The sequence below is a fragment of the Vanellus vanellus genome (genome assembly GCF_965231255.1).
Source record: "Vanellus vanellus genome assembly, chromosome: 4".
NCBI classification, from domain to species: Eukaryota; Metazoa; Chordata; class Aves; order Charadriiformes; family Charadriidae; genus Vanellus; species Vanellus vanellus.
Window position 1 is genome coordinate 377032 of NC_138909.1, and position 15863 is coordinate 392894.

At 43.9% G+C, this 15863-nt stretch overlaps 1 protein-coding gene across 1 annotated transcript in view; it reads left to right on the forward strand.

Moving 5' to 3' along the window:
- ANTXR2 (ANTXR cell adhesion molecule 2) overlaps positions 1-15863 on the forward strand; it is a 107948-nt gene that overhangs the window by 64086 nt on the left and 27999 nt on the right. Inside the window, exons 15-16 of the mRNA XM_082482536.1 lie at positions 3401-3568; positions 4117-4197. Of these exons, the coding sequence (XP_082338662.1) occupies positions 3401-3568; positions 4117-4197 (249 nt within the window). The remainder of the gene's footprint in view (positions 1-3400; positions 3569-4116; positions 4198-15863) is intronic.

The window sequence follows — 15863 nt, forward strand, 5'->3', positions numbered from 1 at the left end:
GAAACTCTCTCTGTCTGAAATACCCACCTAGGCCATATTGATGCATCTTGATGAAACTTTAAAGGTATTGGCCTAAGAATCAGCTTTGCTCGAGTTCTTTTTAAATGCAGCAGTAGAACATGCAAGTTTAAGGCTGCGTTGCTTAAATGTGCTTCCTTCAGCAGTTCAGCATTGCTAATTTAGAAGAGCTTCAGATTTTAGAAAAAGAAAACGTTTTGCGCAGTGCTTTTCAAAGGCAAACTAGAAAATACTTCCCAACATTAAGAATGACAAGCCTGGATTTCTAATGGGAGCCATGATGAGCCTCCAGGAGGAGATGCAGGAGGGGTTACAGCGTTTGATCATGGCAGTTTGTAAATGGGATCTTGCGCAATGAAACAGAGAACTGATAGATACCTTGTGAACACAAGTAACATCAGTACCATAAAGAAGTGCATGGTCATCACATGGCAAAAATAAAGTATCTCCTCCTCAAAGAAGAGAGCAGAAAGTAATAATTAGGTTAGAAAACTTTTTCACTGCGCTAGGAATTTTGTGCCAAACGCAATCATGGGCTCTTGAAAGGCCCCTCATTCTGTGGAGCTGTGTCTCTGTCTTTCTCTGGGACCCAAGAGCACTAACAAATTTTGGGGTTGGGTGCTGCATCGTAAAAGCCTCAGCATCTGAGTATGGAGCGTTACCTCTGTCCTGTAGTGTCTGTAACAGTGGGGCGGAGGGAGACGCTGGCTTAGCAGCCCATTCCCGGCTGTTTGGACAGAGTGGTATCAGACCTCATACCTTTCAGTGGCTCAAGAGAGCGTGTTGCTCGTTCGGTGAATCAGGCCAGAGCAAGTGTGGAAACGAGAGAGAAAACAAAAACAGTCACACGATGATGAAGGTGAGCCAGTCACCGGAGGTTATTCCTTACCTGATAGTTAAATGTGGTTTCTGTGCAGTGGCCAACAAAAAACTTGCTGGACTAGTCATTACATTTCTTCCCTGTTCTCAGTTCACATGGTATTGCAGTTGTCTATTTTTTATTGTTTCTCTGTGCTCTATTCTTCTGCCATTCTTCTGGCAGGGCAGATTGATTCTTCTGGCAGCTTCCTTGCACAGAGAAAAGAAGAGAATGAACGAGTTAACTTCCTCTTACAGCTCCTGTCCTACTTCTCTTCGGTCACTGTATTCCCTTTCCGGGTAGTTACACATTCACTCCTGCCTTTCCCACTAGCTTCACCCCCCTGCGATAGTCCAGAATAATTTAGCCAGTGTTGCTCACTGTTCCTTAACGTGTCTTTTGGCGTTGCTTTAAAGTTCTATGATGTCATTTCTAGACCCCTCCCATTACAGGCAGTAAGTTTTTGCGTCAAAGGTACGTTGTCAGACTCCACAAATTCAGGTTTCTTCTGGGTGAAGTCGCTTTAATCTGAAGGAGAAAGTAATTTTACCAGTAAGGGATCCACCATCTATCTCTAAATGGTTTTAACAGTGTTTAAAATACATTTTAACAGCCTCATAAAAAATACTGTAAAAGTACCATTGATCACAGTGAAAGACACAGATGCATTTTAATGACTCAGCAGGGCCTACTTGGACATGAAAGCCCGTTCTAATATTGCAGAGTGAGGATTCCCCAGCGAAAAAAAGATAGCACTAAGCAAGCCAAACAGGGGAGTTCAAAATAACAGAAAGGTTCAAAACAATCCCCCTTCTAAGAAATGATGGTGACTTATCGTATTAAAGACTAAATTAAGCTTTGTCGTACTCCACTGCTGTCATTCTCTACGCTGAGATTACAGTGGTAAAAAACATGTGGAGGTGGTGATAAAATGGCAAGATTTTCCTCCAAGGTATTTCATTTTTCTGAAGGGGGCTAGACTCTGGCTTGCCTACATATTTGCCCTGCTTTCCATATCAGCACATTCTACATACGGCGCTGATGAGGATGAAGAAGTCAGGCTGCTTCCTTCTCCCATCCTATGGCATAGTTATCCCGGCACATCATAGAGCATCCCTAGCAGGACCTGGAGCAGTCTTCTCCTTCCCCGCAGGTAGCAGAAGACCAGGGACATGTCTTTTTCCTGGTGCGCCCCTTTGCAGTCGGAGAGATGTTGTATCCCACTGTTTTTCTGTTTACTTTTCAAGTGCTCGAATTGGTGGGTAGCAAGACAGAACTGACATATACCTTCCAAGCAGTGTGCAGTGATGCTCTCAATCCTTTCCCCAAGGGTGGGAGGTCAGTCTTCTCTGATGTTTCTTGGATTCTTCTCTTTTCAAGCCTGGCATCTCCAGGCAGGAGGACCCTGAAAAAAACAAGTCTATTGGTGGAGGCCTGCAGTAGCGGTTAGCTGTTTTCCAGTAATGGTTTCATGATCTATCATGCATGTCAGGTTTACCCAAGGTGTAATGTCAGAATTTCATTTCCTGGGTGTAGGTGGCTCAGGTCCTCCTTACAGGCTAGATTGCAGCGGATGGCATAATTTAGAAAGTCTTCCACTGAAAAAAATCCAGGCCAGTTTTACTAAGAACTTTCAAACTCCAGCCATAGCTTTTAGATGCTCTTGTTGAATGATAAAGTAACAGTCTTGTCTAGGTTTGTTTCTTTGTACAATACAGCAAACATCCTTGCTCAGATCGCTGCACGGTGTTTCCAGTACAAGATGAAATAAGACTACTGTAGCAAGACAAATAATCTCTCTTACATGGAGGGTTTTTTCCTATTTTTCCTCTTTATAGCATAGTAAGTACAACCTTTTATGGAAGTGGAAATCTGTGATTGTCTCACCAACAGCAAGAACCCAGGTTTCCTTTCTCTTTGAACCCTTTGTATATACTTTATAGACTTGTGGCAGGGATAAAATATATATCGCTACATCTTTTACATTTACTTATTGTGCAGGTTATACTGCTTCATCTGCATTTTCTCCAGTGTGTATCTTTTTGCACAACTACTTGAAGACCTGAGCAGTTGCAAGGAGCTTCTGCTAAAACTTGCTCAAGCATTGCCTTCTATCTGAATTGGGGTTCTCGACAAACACGCTGTGTTAGGAAATCTGGGGTGACAAAAATCTAGGCTTTCATTGGTACTTTAGGATAAATCAGAACTGGAAATTATGTTTTTACATCATTAATTAGAGAAGATTCCCCAGATTTTGCTGTCTCCTATAAAGCCTCTCTGACGCATGGAAGAATTTTCTTTCAGTATTTCTCTTGACTTTTTGCTACTGAGACTCATGTTTACAAATGTATTAAGAATGCCTGTCATAAAAAATGAAGAGGGAACATCTTCCTCAGTACCTCCCCTCTCATTTATACAGAACTTTTTCCAAATTTAAACTTTTTCAGCTATTTCTGTTATTTGCAACATTGTCCTTGTCCTTTGCATACAGTGCATTTACATCTGAACTCTGGCTTTACTTAGGTTCGCTGGGGCGATAAAGGATCCACTGAAGAAGGGGCTAGATTAGAAAAAGCAAAAAATGCTGTGGTGAAACTCCCAGAAGAACCAGAAGAACCTTTTCATCCTAAACCACCTAAACCAAAGCCTACCTCACCAGCCATTCAGGAGAAGTGGTATACGCCAATTAAGGTAATCTTTTTAGTCTTCAGTACAATATAATTTTGTACTAAAGGCTGGGTTTTGTCTGCCTCACCAGTTTTACACATGCTGAACTGTACGTGATTTTTTAAGTATTCCCATTCAAGTGTAATGTACTATTCTCAAAGAGAACACCTACTCAGGATGAATAGCAGGAGCAGTTTATAGCCCTAAATGCAGTACTTCATAATTACTGCCACATTCTGTTATCCTTCCCCCAAAAGGGACGTATCGTACAGTACGTACGATAAGTCTCAGATTGCTGAGAAGGAGACATGGGGTTAGGTCACAGCCGCTCCTCTCCCAGGGGAGATGAGCGTGCAGTACCTTGCGTTCACTGGTGGGAAAGAGCAGCATCACAGTGGTATGGGGGACACAGCCCAGGTATATACTTTGCTTATCGGGCTGTAAGGAACTGGAGCTCAGTTCTGCCAGTAAAATTCTCCATGGATCTCCTCGGACAGTAACCTAGCAGGTGCGGTGTGCTCTCAGTTGACTGATTTTATTGCACTGAAAGTCCTGTTGCTCTGCTGCCACAGGGTCGACTCGATGCACTGTGGGCGCTGTTACGAAGACAGTACGACAGAGTCTCGTTGATGCGACCACAGCAAGGAGATGAGGTTTGTGTGTGGCGCGTGTACCCACTACGGTCGGCCAAGGAGGGGCATATTACAGGCAGGCTTAAGCAGCTGCTGAACACCGGTAATTCCGGGACTTTAACTAAAGAAAGCACTGCAGCCAAAAGAATGGCACAACAGGAAAAATAATGCGTTGGGGAAACAAAGTGCATTGAAAGATGCATCACACCAGCCCAGAAATGTTGCAGAAAACAGAGTGAAGGATTCTGTATTTTGTGTGTGTTCAGCTGGAAAACAGAAACACAGCACACTCTTCATTCAGTGTAAACTCTCTGTAACAAACACCAAAGTCTTTCTTATAACCTGCTATGCGTAAGAGTGGAGTCTGGCAATCAGAATGCCAAAACCACATCAAATTTAAGTGAATACCAATAACTTTCATGTGCGTTACTTTCACGTAGCTTTACACTTCCATGCCAAAGGCAACCTTCACAGAAAAAAAAAGTTGAGGAAACTTGTTTCTGCAACAAGCCTGTCTTCTAGTACACTCATGACCCCTGAAAAAGTGGCCTCTGCTACAAAGCCTCTCAAGAAATTGGCCCCAGATGGGTGTGACAGATTAGATTCATACCACAAAGCAGTAGTGTGCAAGAACACTATTTTCGCAACGTACACCATAAAGATGACATAAAAGAATTAGAGGGATTAAAGGGAGGGAGTTACCTTTGAGAGAACGAGACGTTATCGGTATTTAGATTATTTTCCTGGGATGAAATCTGTTACTGTTCTAAAGGAGAAAAAGGTGAGATTTAATTAAGACAAGGACAAGTGTTGGAAGAATGACAAAGTGCGATGCTGGAAATGGAGCAGAGTCAAATACACGTTACCATTCTAGCTGTCCCGCTGGCAAGTTATTTACTGTTTCCATGAATGATGCATGTTACATGTAGCAGAATTAACAATAACAAATCTATATGCAAAATATACAGTACAATACCATTTAACAGGTAAATTCAATGTAAATAGGAACGTAGAAGAAATGGTGCCTGAACAGTCTAAAAAATTGTCAGTTGGGCCCTGTTTTGAGAATTTCTCACCATAAAGACAGGTAAGTAGTGTAAAAATGGCCTGCCAGGGAAGGCTTTCCCGAGGCACTGTGAAGCCAGGCATCTGCCTTCTCTGGGCTTGACAGGGAGACAGAGACCAACAGCTTGGTTTACGGAAAACAGAGAAGTAGCTCATTAATCTTCAGTATCCCCACTGAAGAAAGGAGTAGAATTTGCACTCATGAATAAAATCTAAACCACCGGTCGTTAAGGTGTGACCTGTGCCACTGTAGGAGTGCAATGTCTGTCTGGCATGTTATTTTATATCTTGGGAAAGAAATTACGTCTCGTTACTTGTTCCTGACTTGCTAAGTAGAGACGCTGTACCTTGATGGAGTTAAGTCAGTGAACGGGTGAGCAGGCACGTGTACGTACAGTGAGACAGGCATACACATACTTACTTCGTTAGCACTGTTACGGTAAACAGCAGCCACATAGTTGTTCTGGTTTGTTTTCTTTCTTTTATTGTTTAAGAACTTGGTAGTTCCCATTTGTAGAAGAATTCACTGCTGAATTCAAGTCCTTGATCAAGTAACTGAAATTTAGGCATGAAGTATCAAAGCAGAGCGAGGTTTTTCTTCCTTCTCTCTCTCCTCTCCCACCTCTGCCACGTTGCCAGACAATGCCGAGGGTGGCCCAGTTTGAGGGCTGCAAGCGGTCGAGCCAAGAAGCTTTGATTGTGGTTGGAAGTCCTTTGAGTCATAAATTTTTCAGCTAGCAATCCGTGAGGTTAGGGAGGCTTGTCCAGGTGTGAGCTAGCAGGTTGTTGCCGACATCTGTTGAGAGCGGAGGCACAGGTCCTCGGCAGCCTGCAGCGAGGCTGCAGGATTGTCAGCAGATGTAGTTAAGAGTGGCAGAACAGTTTTGGTCTCACATTTGCCGCCTGGGGGCTGAAACACTAAAGGTAGAGTGGGGGTGGACACAGCTGCGCTCCCAAACATGCCTCAGGCACAAATAAAGAGATCTAATATAGTTTGACTCTGTTGTGGTGGGGAGATGAGGACAGAGAGCCACTTCAGAGACAACTTAACGCTGCAACATCTGCCGCCAAGTTTCCCGGGAGTGACAGGGGACAGCAGGTACAGATCGAAGTCCCCACATAAACAGCCTCCATTAAGCCATGGACTCTTTTGAAGGGCTCCCATCAAACATAGTGGAGTCTGCAGCAGGAGATTTTGTTTTCAAAGCCGTGTTTTGTTTTCCGCACTAACAAGATAATTTATAAATGATGCATTACCCTGCGTTCATACTCCTGTTTATACTTTCTGTCCCTTTTTTTTATTAAAGGGGCACTGAAGAATGAACCGTAGTAGTTTTGGGGTACTTTGATAAACCAGCTGACTGTCCGAGGGTTTTAACTGAGGTCATGGTAGTGTTCGGTCCCCGGTGTTCGGCTCAGCTAGGAAGCAGAGCTGAATGTGTGCGCCGTTACGGTGGCGTTGCGGAGGCGTGTCTGCCATTGTTTCTGTACTGGAACACCTCTTCCAGCGAGTTTGTGACTGCCTGAGAACAGAACTTGGTGCAGGTCCGCAATGCGAGCGTTCGGGTCCTACTCTTTGCTCTAAATCCTTCTGTTTATTTTCTGATCTGTAGTGTAGCACCTAAAGGTAATCATCAGGGTTTTTCAGATTCTTTAAATGACCTTGTTGCTTTGTGCAACTGGACAGAGGTTGAGATTCTGATCCTGTACACAATTATGCACACAAATAAATCCACAAATAGTCTATGGCACGTGTATGTAAGATTTTGCACTCTCAGGATGCAAGTATGTGTAACTGGTAAAAGGAAAAAAATCTATAGCCAATTCTAGAAGAATTTCTGTAGTAGAACTATAGAATACTTCCAGCTTTTTTAATGTTACAAACCAGCCTAATAAAAAGGAAGACACTTGAACTTGTTTTAGCATTTACCTGCTTTAGAGGTTCTTTTATAGTCATGGCTGCAGAATTAGTACAAACATCTGTTTAAGCTAATGCTGCTTTGTAAGTTATACAAAAGAATTATATTCTGCATTGTAACTCTGTTAGCATCACACACTCAACAGTTAGAAACACTTCGACGCTATTATATTCTCTGAGATGAGGCCCGTGTTACCGCTCCCTTTGTGTTTTCTTCAGCAACTCCTGTACTGGGGACAGGACCAAAACATGAGATCCTCAGCTCTGTCTGTCAGTTGTAGAGAGGAACAGTAACTGTTCGGAGGCTGGGGCTTTAAGTGCCTTACAACTGAGAGCAAAGTGGCTGTTCTGGGACAAAAGCCCGAGTGCGGTGCCCGGGAGCGCCCTAGCCCTGGCAGCGCGCGAGGGCCGCTCCTCACCCGCCCCTGCAGCAGAGCCGCCCGCCTGCCAGCGCCGGCCCCGTGGCCCTTCTCTCGCTGCTTAGCAGTAGTGCACTTTTTGGTTTAAAACTTTAAAAAATCAAACTGCACCTAACACTAATTCATATTACAATGTATGACTCAGTTCACTGGAGCTCCCTGTCCAATGATAGCATGTACAGCGTATTTTTGTGGAACAGGGAACTATTATGCTCAAGAAATTGTTGACTGAGAGTTTTAAAAAGTAATTTCACTATCACTTGTACAGCAAAGTTTATGTTTATGTTGGATCTTCTAAATTGCTGCAATGGTAAGAAGATGCAGAACTAGTTACGAAATGTGTGAGATTAGGAGGGACTTAGAGCACCTCTTTTTCTTAAATGTTTTCTGCCAAAATATTCCTTCTGCCGTTTCTTCAAGTGGGAATTCATTTGTATAGACGTGAGAGCTAAACTTCTTAAACTTCCAGAATAGACCCATATTACTGTTAAAATTGTTAAGTTCACTGTTATAGAAAGTAGAAGAAAACACTGTTAGAGTATTCATTTTAAATTGCCCTGTTCAGACTGAATTCAGAGGTTGGTCTCCAACATAAAGCAATGCATCCCGTTGAGCAAAGTGCTGAACAATTCTCCCCTGGTCTGCCTAAAAGAAAAAAAGCCTTTTTTGGAGAAGACACCCGCCCCTTTTGTTAAAATGGTGAGCGCTAGCCAAGAGATAAGCATGATTATGAATTGTGAACTTACTAGAATTTTCTTGCGCTGAAGCCCATAAAGAATATTCTGCAGTTAAAACATCTAGATAGTAGGGTTTCCTCCAAAAGGATGCTCATAGTAAATGAGTGTCACGGCCCCACTTGGTTAAAAGTGGCCTGCAGACTGCCGTCCAGGAGGCCCATCAGAGCTACAGTGCTTATCTTAATAGTTGGATTTGCTAGCTGGCAATCACCGACAGCAGTGGCAATCATCTTTATGAAAAGACGGTGTTGTTGGGGTGTTAGGAGAAACGAGGATGTTTTCCCATCTACGTAGGCAGTCACTTCTGGCGCTTTGTGCAGATGAGGGCTGTTGCTCTTTTTAAAATGAGCCTTCAGAATTCATTAGCGTGAGTATGAACACTTGTAGGAATGGAACAGCAGAAAGAAAGAAACGTACCTGTCAGTTCTCAGGTCATGACATTTTTTACCGGTTTGACCAGAGCTCCCCCAGAGTAGAGCGGAGGAGGCGGCTGGGCTCGGGCAGCCCTTGCTGCGTGGCGGCAGAGTGGCGCTGGTGAGCAGGCACGCCACCCGTGGTGGTAGCGGAGCTGGGAGCCGGCAGCAGGCTGCGCGGCTGGGTGATGGTCCGCAGGGAACGACTGTCAGGCCAGCACAGGATGTACTTTTTGTGAGTCCGTGATATACTTTAATAGAGCATTTTAAAAAGCTGAGCTGCCACCAGAGCATGCAGCATGCAGAAGAATTCTTGCTGTCTTTATTAGTTTACAAACAGCTGCCGGAAAGATGAGTGCTTTAGGCCTCCTAAAATGGAACAACCACACCAGACTGGGCATCGTGGTAACTTAAGCACAGGGATAATGCCTATTCGGAAAGGAAAAGTCAATCTTTTGTGGGTGGAGTATGAATTTGCTACAGCTGTCAAAGACCTTCTCTGCCACCCTGAAGAGCAGTACAATTCTTCCACCCTCCAAGCTGCACTGAAAAGAAACCATTTAATTTGGCAGCGCAGTTTTTGTTAATAACTGTTTGTTTCATTGGGCATGACTGAAAAAGGAAAGAACAAATTTGTTTTCTTAATTCCTCAAAACATCTTTTTTATGGAGTGGATTGCAGTAAAACCAGTTACATTTGATGACTACCTGGCTTGCGGCGAAGAGAGGGCAGCATGCAGCTAACCAAAGCCAGCCGTAAACCCCAGCTCCAGCTTGGGCACAGCCCTCCCGCAGTGTGTGTTAACGCCCAGCACCTCGTTAGTCCAGCCCGCAGAGAGACCGGCTACCTTCCAGAACCAGCGAGAAGCAAGCTGACAGGTTCATTCGGTCGCTGGTCTCCAGAAGAGACGTGACAGCTTCAACTGTCTTGGGCCCCCAGATTTATGAACTAGTCCTCCGCTCCTAACCAGATTAGTTCCTTTTCCATTAACTGCGGAAAGTAGGGCAGCTGTCCGAGCGGCTGGCTGGAAATTCGATAATGTCTGCTGTGTTAATCTGTAGGCTTTTCAGATGAAGAAGGCAGCAGATAACAGGATTAAAGTTTCACGACCCGGGGTTTTCACAGCCCGAGACGCGGGCGTAGGGGGATAGAGAATGACTTCTGTCATTAATCTTAATTGATTGCCAAGAGGTTTTAATCTGGGTTATTAATTAGGAAGGCCCTTAACACACTGTCTATGTATCAACATCAGATGCTCTTTTGGGACTTTTGGGACATATGGCCTATCTTATATTTACATTCACACAATTTACACATACATAAATTTCTGTATGAAGAAATTCTTATATGTATATATGCGTACAAATAGCTGCAGAAGCATTTGCATGCACAGAGGCATCACACACTCGGCAAAATGTGATGAAAATGAACCACTTGAACAAAGGTTAAATTTCCACACAATAACCACGTATACCTCTGTTTATGGTGATGTGTATATTAATCCAGTTTGACTGTGTATGCCATTTATCTCGATTATCTTTCAAACGGAAATCTCTGATTTGCAGATGTAAGCGATGTTTCACTGAAGTGCAGCCCGTGTGTGTGTGTATGCCTCTGGCCAGTCAGAGACACACGGACGGCAAACCCAAACGGTACCATTTGTATCTTTCACAGTTTCCGTGAGCTAATGCTCAGGCCTTCGCTCTTCCCTTTTCTTATTTCTAAACAAGTTACTGTTTGACAGCCAGGATGGATGGCGGTGCAACTATCCATAGCTCAGCTCCGTAACTAGGTGAGAAATCCCAGTAACACTGCTTCAACGTACTGTTTGCAGGAAGAAACAGTAGATTATGACGCGAGCATCGAAAGTAGGCAAGAAAAGAAAACGTTATGACAGTCCTGGCATTTTAATTTTGTGCAGATTCAAGCTCTGCTACAAATTTCTGCGGTCTTTCCTTTCATTACAGAAGATTATTTACGTGGTCAATCCCATGTATGGCAGTGGAGTTGGGGCTGAAGAGACCTTTTGTTTTAAGTTCTGTGGGAGTGACAGCAGGAGATTCCTGTTTCTTGCTGGGCCATGCCGTGTCCTGCTTTCCAAAGCAAAATGAAACATTCTAAGGCGGCAACCATTTAGTTACTCCAGAGCTGAAAAATCTGCTCTTAAGAGTGTTCACAACAAGTCGAAATGGTTTGAGACTAGAGAGAAGGCTGTAATGGCTGGTTTTTAGGAAGAGAATAAAAGGGCCTATAATCAGGGAGGACTTACTGACGGCTGAGTCCAAGAATTGCCTGGTTTTTCCTGGGAAATGGAGATCGATCATTTGGCTCACCTAAAACTAGACTGTACAAAGCAGCTGTAGTGCTCTACAGCTCTATCAATGTAGACCTCTATCAATGGAGAAGCACACAAAACAATCTGAAGGGTCTTCCATCATGTCCTCCTGGGGTACTGTGTTGCCTCTTGAAACTGTTGTGCGCAACTCTTGCTCATTTTCTGCGCATCATTTCTTCTACCTCGTCACAAATTTGCAGCCCAAGGATGGAATGACACAATGACTGTGGTTCCTTGACATAGCCCCCCTATGCCTGCCTTTTCGCTGTGAGTCACAGGGAAAGAGGACAAACTACAATAGATCCCAAAGATTATGAGAAATGGTATAGTTTGTCAGAGGTGGGATTCTCCGTAGCTATAGAAGTGAAAGGTCCCAGCGTTCTTCAACAGTGACCTGGCAGGTTGTAGAAGATTCAGACAGTGATTTCACTGCCATTTGGAGGAGATCTGTACAAATACTTTATGTAAACAGAGATGGGTGATGATGGAAATCTACGGACCAGGATCTAGAGAGGCTCTGGGATTGGAAACTTTGGGACAGAACAAGGTGAAAAGAAATGGGGTAGTTTTCCTTTGACTTCACTGGGGTCTAATTCCCTAACCAACAGGCAAGTCTTGTGAAAACATCTTGAAAAGACTATTTTTAGGAAGTAAGAGTTCATGTATCACCTAGAAGGTGTTAGTGTCCCCTGCAGGTAGCTGTGGGAGCCCAGACCTCAGGGAGGCTTACTCGCTTTGGATGAGTTTAGTATCGGCTTGTGCTAAATTGTAGCTAATTGAGTTCCAAGTATGCTCAAATATGCCCACCCAGATAGTCACTGTACTGATGCAAGAGCCTCTAAAGCCTGAAAGCAGTTGCACATGTTAATAATAATTTCATGCAGGCAGAATTTCTCATTAGCTTTAATACAACATTATCAAAAAGAAGGCGGGGTGAGGGAGCTGTTCCATCACCTTGACACTGAGCGCATAGCTCCTGTGGAATCAAGGAATAACAAGAAGATAAAAAGTTGGGAAGGACTACAGCACACATGCTGCTGAATGTGACAAATGTATGCTAGAGGCAGACAGTGGGGAGAAAAAGAAGAATAATGATCAAAAAGGTTATTTATTGTTTCTGATCTTTTTACTGTATTCCCATAATGCAAAATTATTTTTGTTCCAAAATCAGTTTTTGCATGTCTAAGTCCGTTATGAACTATAGATCCATAAAGAATTAACAAAACCCCCTAAATACTTGAGTTATTAGCATTTTAAAACCACCGAGTCTTAATACGCTGTAATGCATTCTGAACAACTCAGCTGCAGTATCTTTACGGAGTGCCTTCAAGTAACATACGCCTCTCATCTTCGTCTGTTTGTCGGCTTTGTCTAAAGGGGAAATTGCTACCTAGTCAAAGAAGTGACTGTGCCATACGTTGCCAAAGCCCATTATACTTTAAGGTTCAGGCTGACATCCATCCATAAATTAGAATGTCTCAATACATTTGAGTTTTGTCCCTCAACGGTGTGACATAATGGCACGCCCTCAGCCTTAACATTTAATTTTAATATTGAATGTGCTGCTTTTTGATGGCTTGTGTCACAGCCGTCATGTAATTTAAACACAGTCTTTAAAAAAGTTAATTCAATTACAAGTAATGGAGTTATTAATGCTGCTTCGTGTCACTAAGTATATATGAATGCATACGATCTGTTCCTTTCAAGTCACTCTGAAATGAATTTTGCAACTTCGCGTAACTGCGGTGGACAAATGCTAAATGAAAATCAATCACTTAAGTTTAAATGGGCTAAGCTCACCATCTTTCCTCAACAGCCTCTGTCGGAGGGCTAACCAGATGATGAGTAACAGTTTCACTGACCTGTAGCCTTTCAGTGTTTAACATCACCCTCTGAGGACTGTGCTTCAACTGCCGTCGTACTCTACGGCTCCGGAGTTCTCATTCATAGGTGAAGATTATTTTTGATAAGCAGTTCTAGCTGTAGTTTTCTCCAACAGTGTTGCACTACCTTTATTACTTAGTCTAGCAATCCAAAACCTGCAATTTAAATCAATTTGATCAAATGAAAAAGAATTTGATTTTCTTGGAATTCATTACCACTTTTTTCCACTGGAAACAACAGAAATTCTTTAATGGCCTGAAATATAAACTTCCTTGCTGGATGCAAAATATCACTGTCTGATCCGAGAGGGTAAATGCAGGTGGAAAGTGCACGGTAGTTGGTAGTGCATTTTATATCTTTCTGTGCCGAAGTTGATGGATGATATTTTATTTTACATTATAGTATAACATAAAACCTGCTAAAATTTGGAAAGGTTGTAAGATGATGGACAGGTATCTTTAAGAAGTAGAGTATGATCCCAGAAGAAAGTTGATTATTTAGGGCTGAAAATTTTCAGCAGAGCCTTAGGGCTCCTCGGATGTTACGCAGTTCTGCGGCAGGTCCTTCCCTGTAGCAGGTCTGTAAATCATCCAGAAATCCCGTGTATTGCCACTAGAGCACATCGGCTGACCCCAGGAGAGAGGTGTTACGTTTTAGGGCACATCCTCATGTTGGGGCTGCTGCCTTCTCTCTTCCAGTGCCGCTTCCTTACCCTGTTGTGGCTCTGTTCCGCAGCTCCCGTGGGCTGCTCTGCTTGCCCTCACCACCCGAGAGCTTTGGGCGGCTACCTTCAACCTAGAGCATCTATCACCGCTGAGCCACAACCAGTCACAGGTCATTTATTTCATTTCATTCATAAAATAAGAACATGTATAGACAAAGGCTTCTGTCCGATAATAGTCAGTTTGGCTCTCAGGAAGCTGACGGACATGACCTTTTGTTTGTGCAGTCATTTTCATAATGGTATTCAGGGTCGGGGCTGACAACCAATCTGCTGTGCATTAGCAGCAGACATCACTTCCTTTGGTAATGCCATGTCGAGGTACCCCAAGCAGATGGTCAGAGATCATAGGTGGCTAATGAACTTGATGGGGCATTTTATTAAGATTATGATGGCAACTAAGATTTTTCCCTCTGATAACAATACTTATAACAAGAAAAGAAAGGCATGTAAAGGAACAGGAGAATATAATGGACTAGGTTTCCTTTGGATCTAGTATTCTCTGAATTCTAGAATCTAGTCTCTCCTATCTCATTGCTTTAGAAGTGCACTGGTATACACTGTCTTGTGCTCAGCAGAGTAAAAGAAACTGCTAATGGATGTAGGTACTAACTGGAGAGCAAGTGGCGTTCCTCAGGGGTCGGTACTGGGGCCTGTACTGTTCAACACCTTTGTCGGCGACACGGACAGTGGGGTCGAGAGCACCCTCAGCAAGTTTGCCGATGACACCAAGCTGTGTGGCGAGGTAGACACGCTGGAGGGGAGGGATACCATCCAGAGGGACCTGGACGGGCTGCAGAGGTGGACCCCAGCCAACCTCATGCAGTTCAGCAAGGCCAAGGGCAAGGTCCTACAGCTGGGTCGGGGCAATCCCAAGCACAAATCCAGGCTGGGCGGGGAATGGCCGGAGAGCAGCCCTGAGGAGAAAGACCTGGGGGTGCTGACTGACGAGAAGCTCAACATGAGCAGCAGTGTGCGATCGCAGCAAGTGAAATTCTACGTTTTGCCTTTTTAAAGGTTTGAGTGGTCTGTGTCACAAGTACTTGAGAACCCCCTTCATTTCCTAGCACGCGGCTGCAGTTCCGCTCATCCCGGCTGTCCACGCTCAGCCTGCGTGGAGCCATGCCAGCTGGGGACGAACCTGCACGCTGATCCCGAGCTACGGCACTCGCCTTCCACTTTGGGTCACTAAAATGTACATCTCGTGGTTTTCAGTAGGGACTGCAAATTTTCCTCCGAGGGCTTGTCTGAGGAGTATAACCGCTCCTCAGCTGAAACAATTATTTGTTATACCTGATTTATAGGGTGGTTCCACGTTAAAACTCAGCCTTCTGACTAATTGTACCTGCTGCTGACCTAGACCTGTGCCTGCCAATGCTGCGCTTTATGCTCGGTGGTCACGAGGTTTTGGTAGCAACTTGTGAACGTAGCACTGAGACATACCTTCAATTTAGGCCTTCCAGAAATTCAGTTTTATGTATTTCAAAAGACTAAAGGAAGGTAAAGTGAAAGAACTCTTCCTATTTCTTTATATTTCCTATGTTGATTGTCATTAAATCCCTTTTTTTAGAAGTCGGCCACATTCTCAGCTGGCACTCTGTGAACTCTCTCCTAGGCACACGCACTGCATCTTTTATGTCAGTCTTTCCTGATGTGTAAAACTATAAATGCTCTGCCTAGGGAAAGAAAAATAATATTAGGCTTGGGCTCAGAAAAGGCCGGGAGAAAACCAGTATATTATATCACTACAGCAGGGAAGTTCTGTTGACGAGAGTATGTTCTCATGAAGGCAGAAGTACAGAAATTTGCCCCAAATGTGCATCTCCGGTCTGGTCCCAGTCGGGTGCTCCTTATCGGAGTTTCAGGAAACATTTGGGTGAATGAAAGCTGAGGGCTCCCAAGAGCTCTGCAAACCCTGCTGCCGCACCCGAGACGGTTACGATGTGTGGAACGTCTGTGCGCTCTTTGCTCTGGGTAATTGGCTGTAGGTCATTGGGAGAGATCTGCACAAGCTGATGTGTCGGCTGGGGCTGTTCCTCCCCCAGCCCTTTGTGCTTTGTGTCTGCGCATCAAAATGCAGCTGTAATTGTAACACGGGTAGGCACACCCTGGATAACTCGACTTTTGTTAATTAGGGTGGTGATATTACAGATGCACGCACGGCTACAGTATTTTCTGAGCTTTTTTCAAGTGTT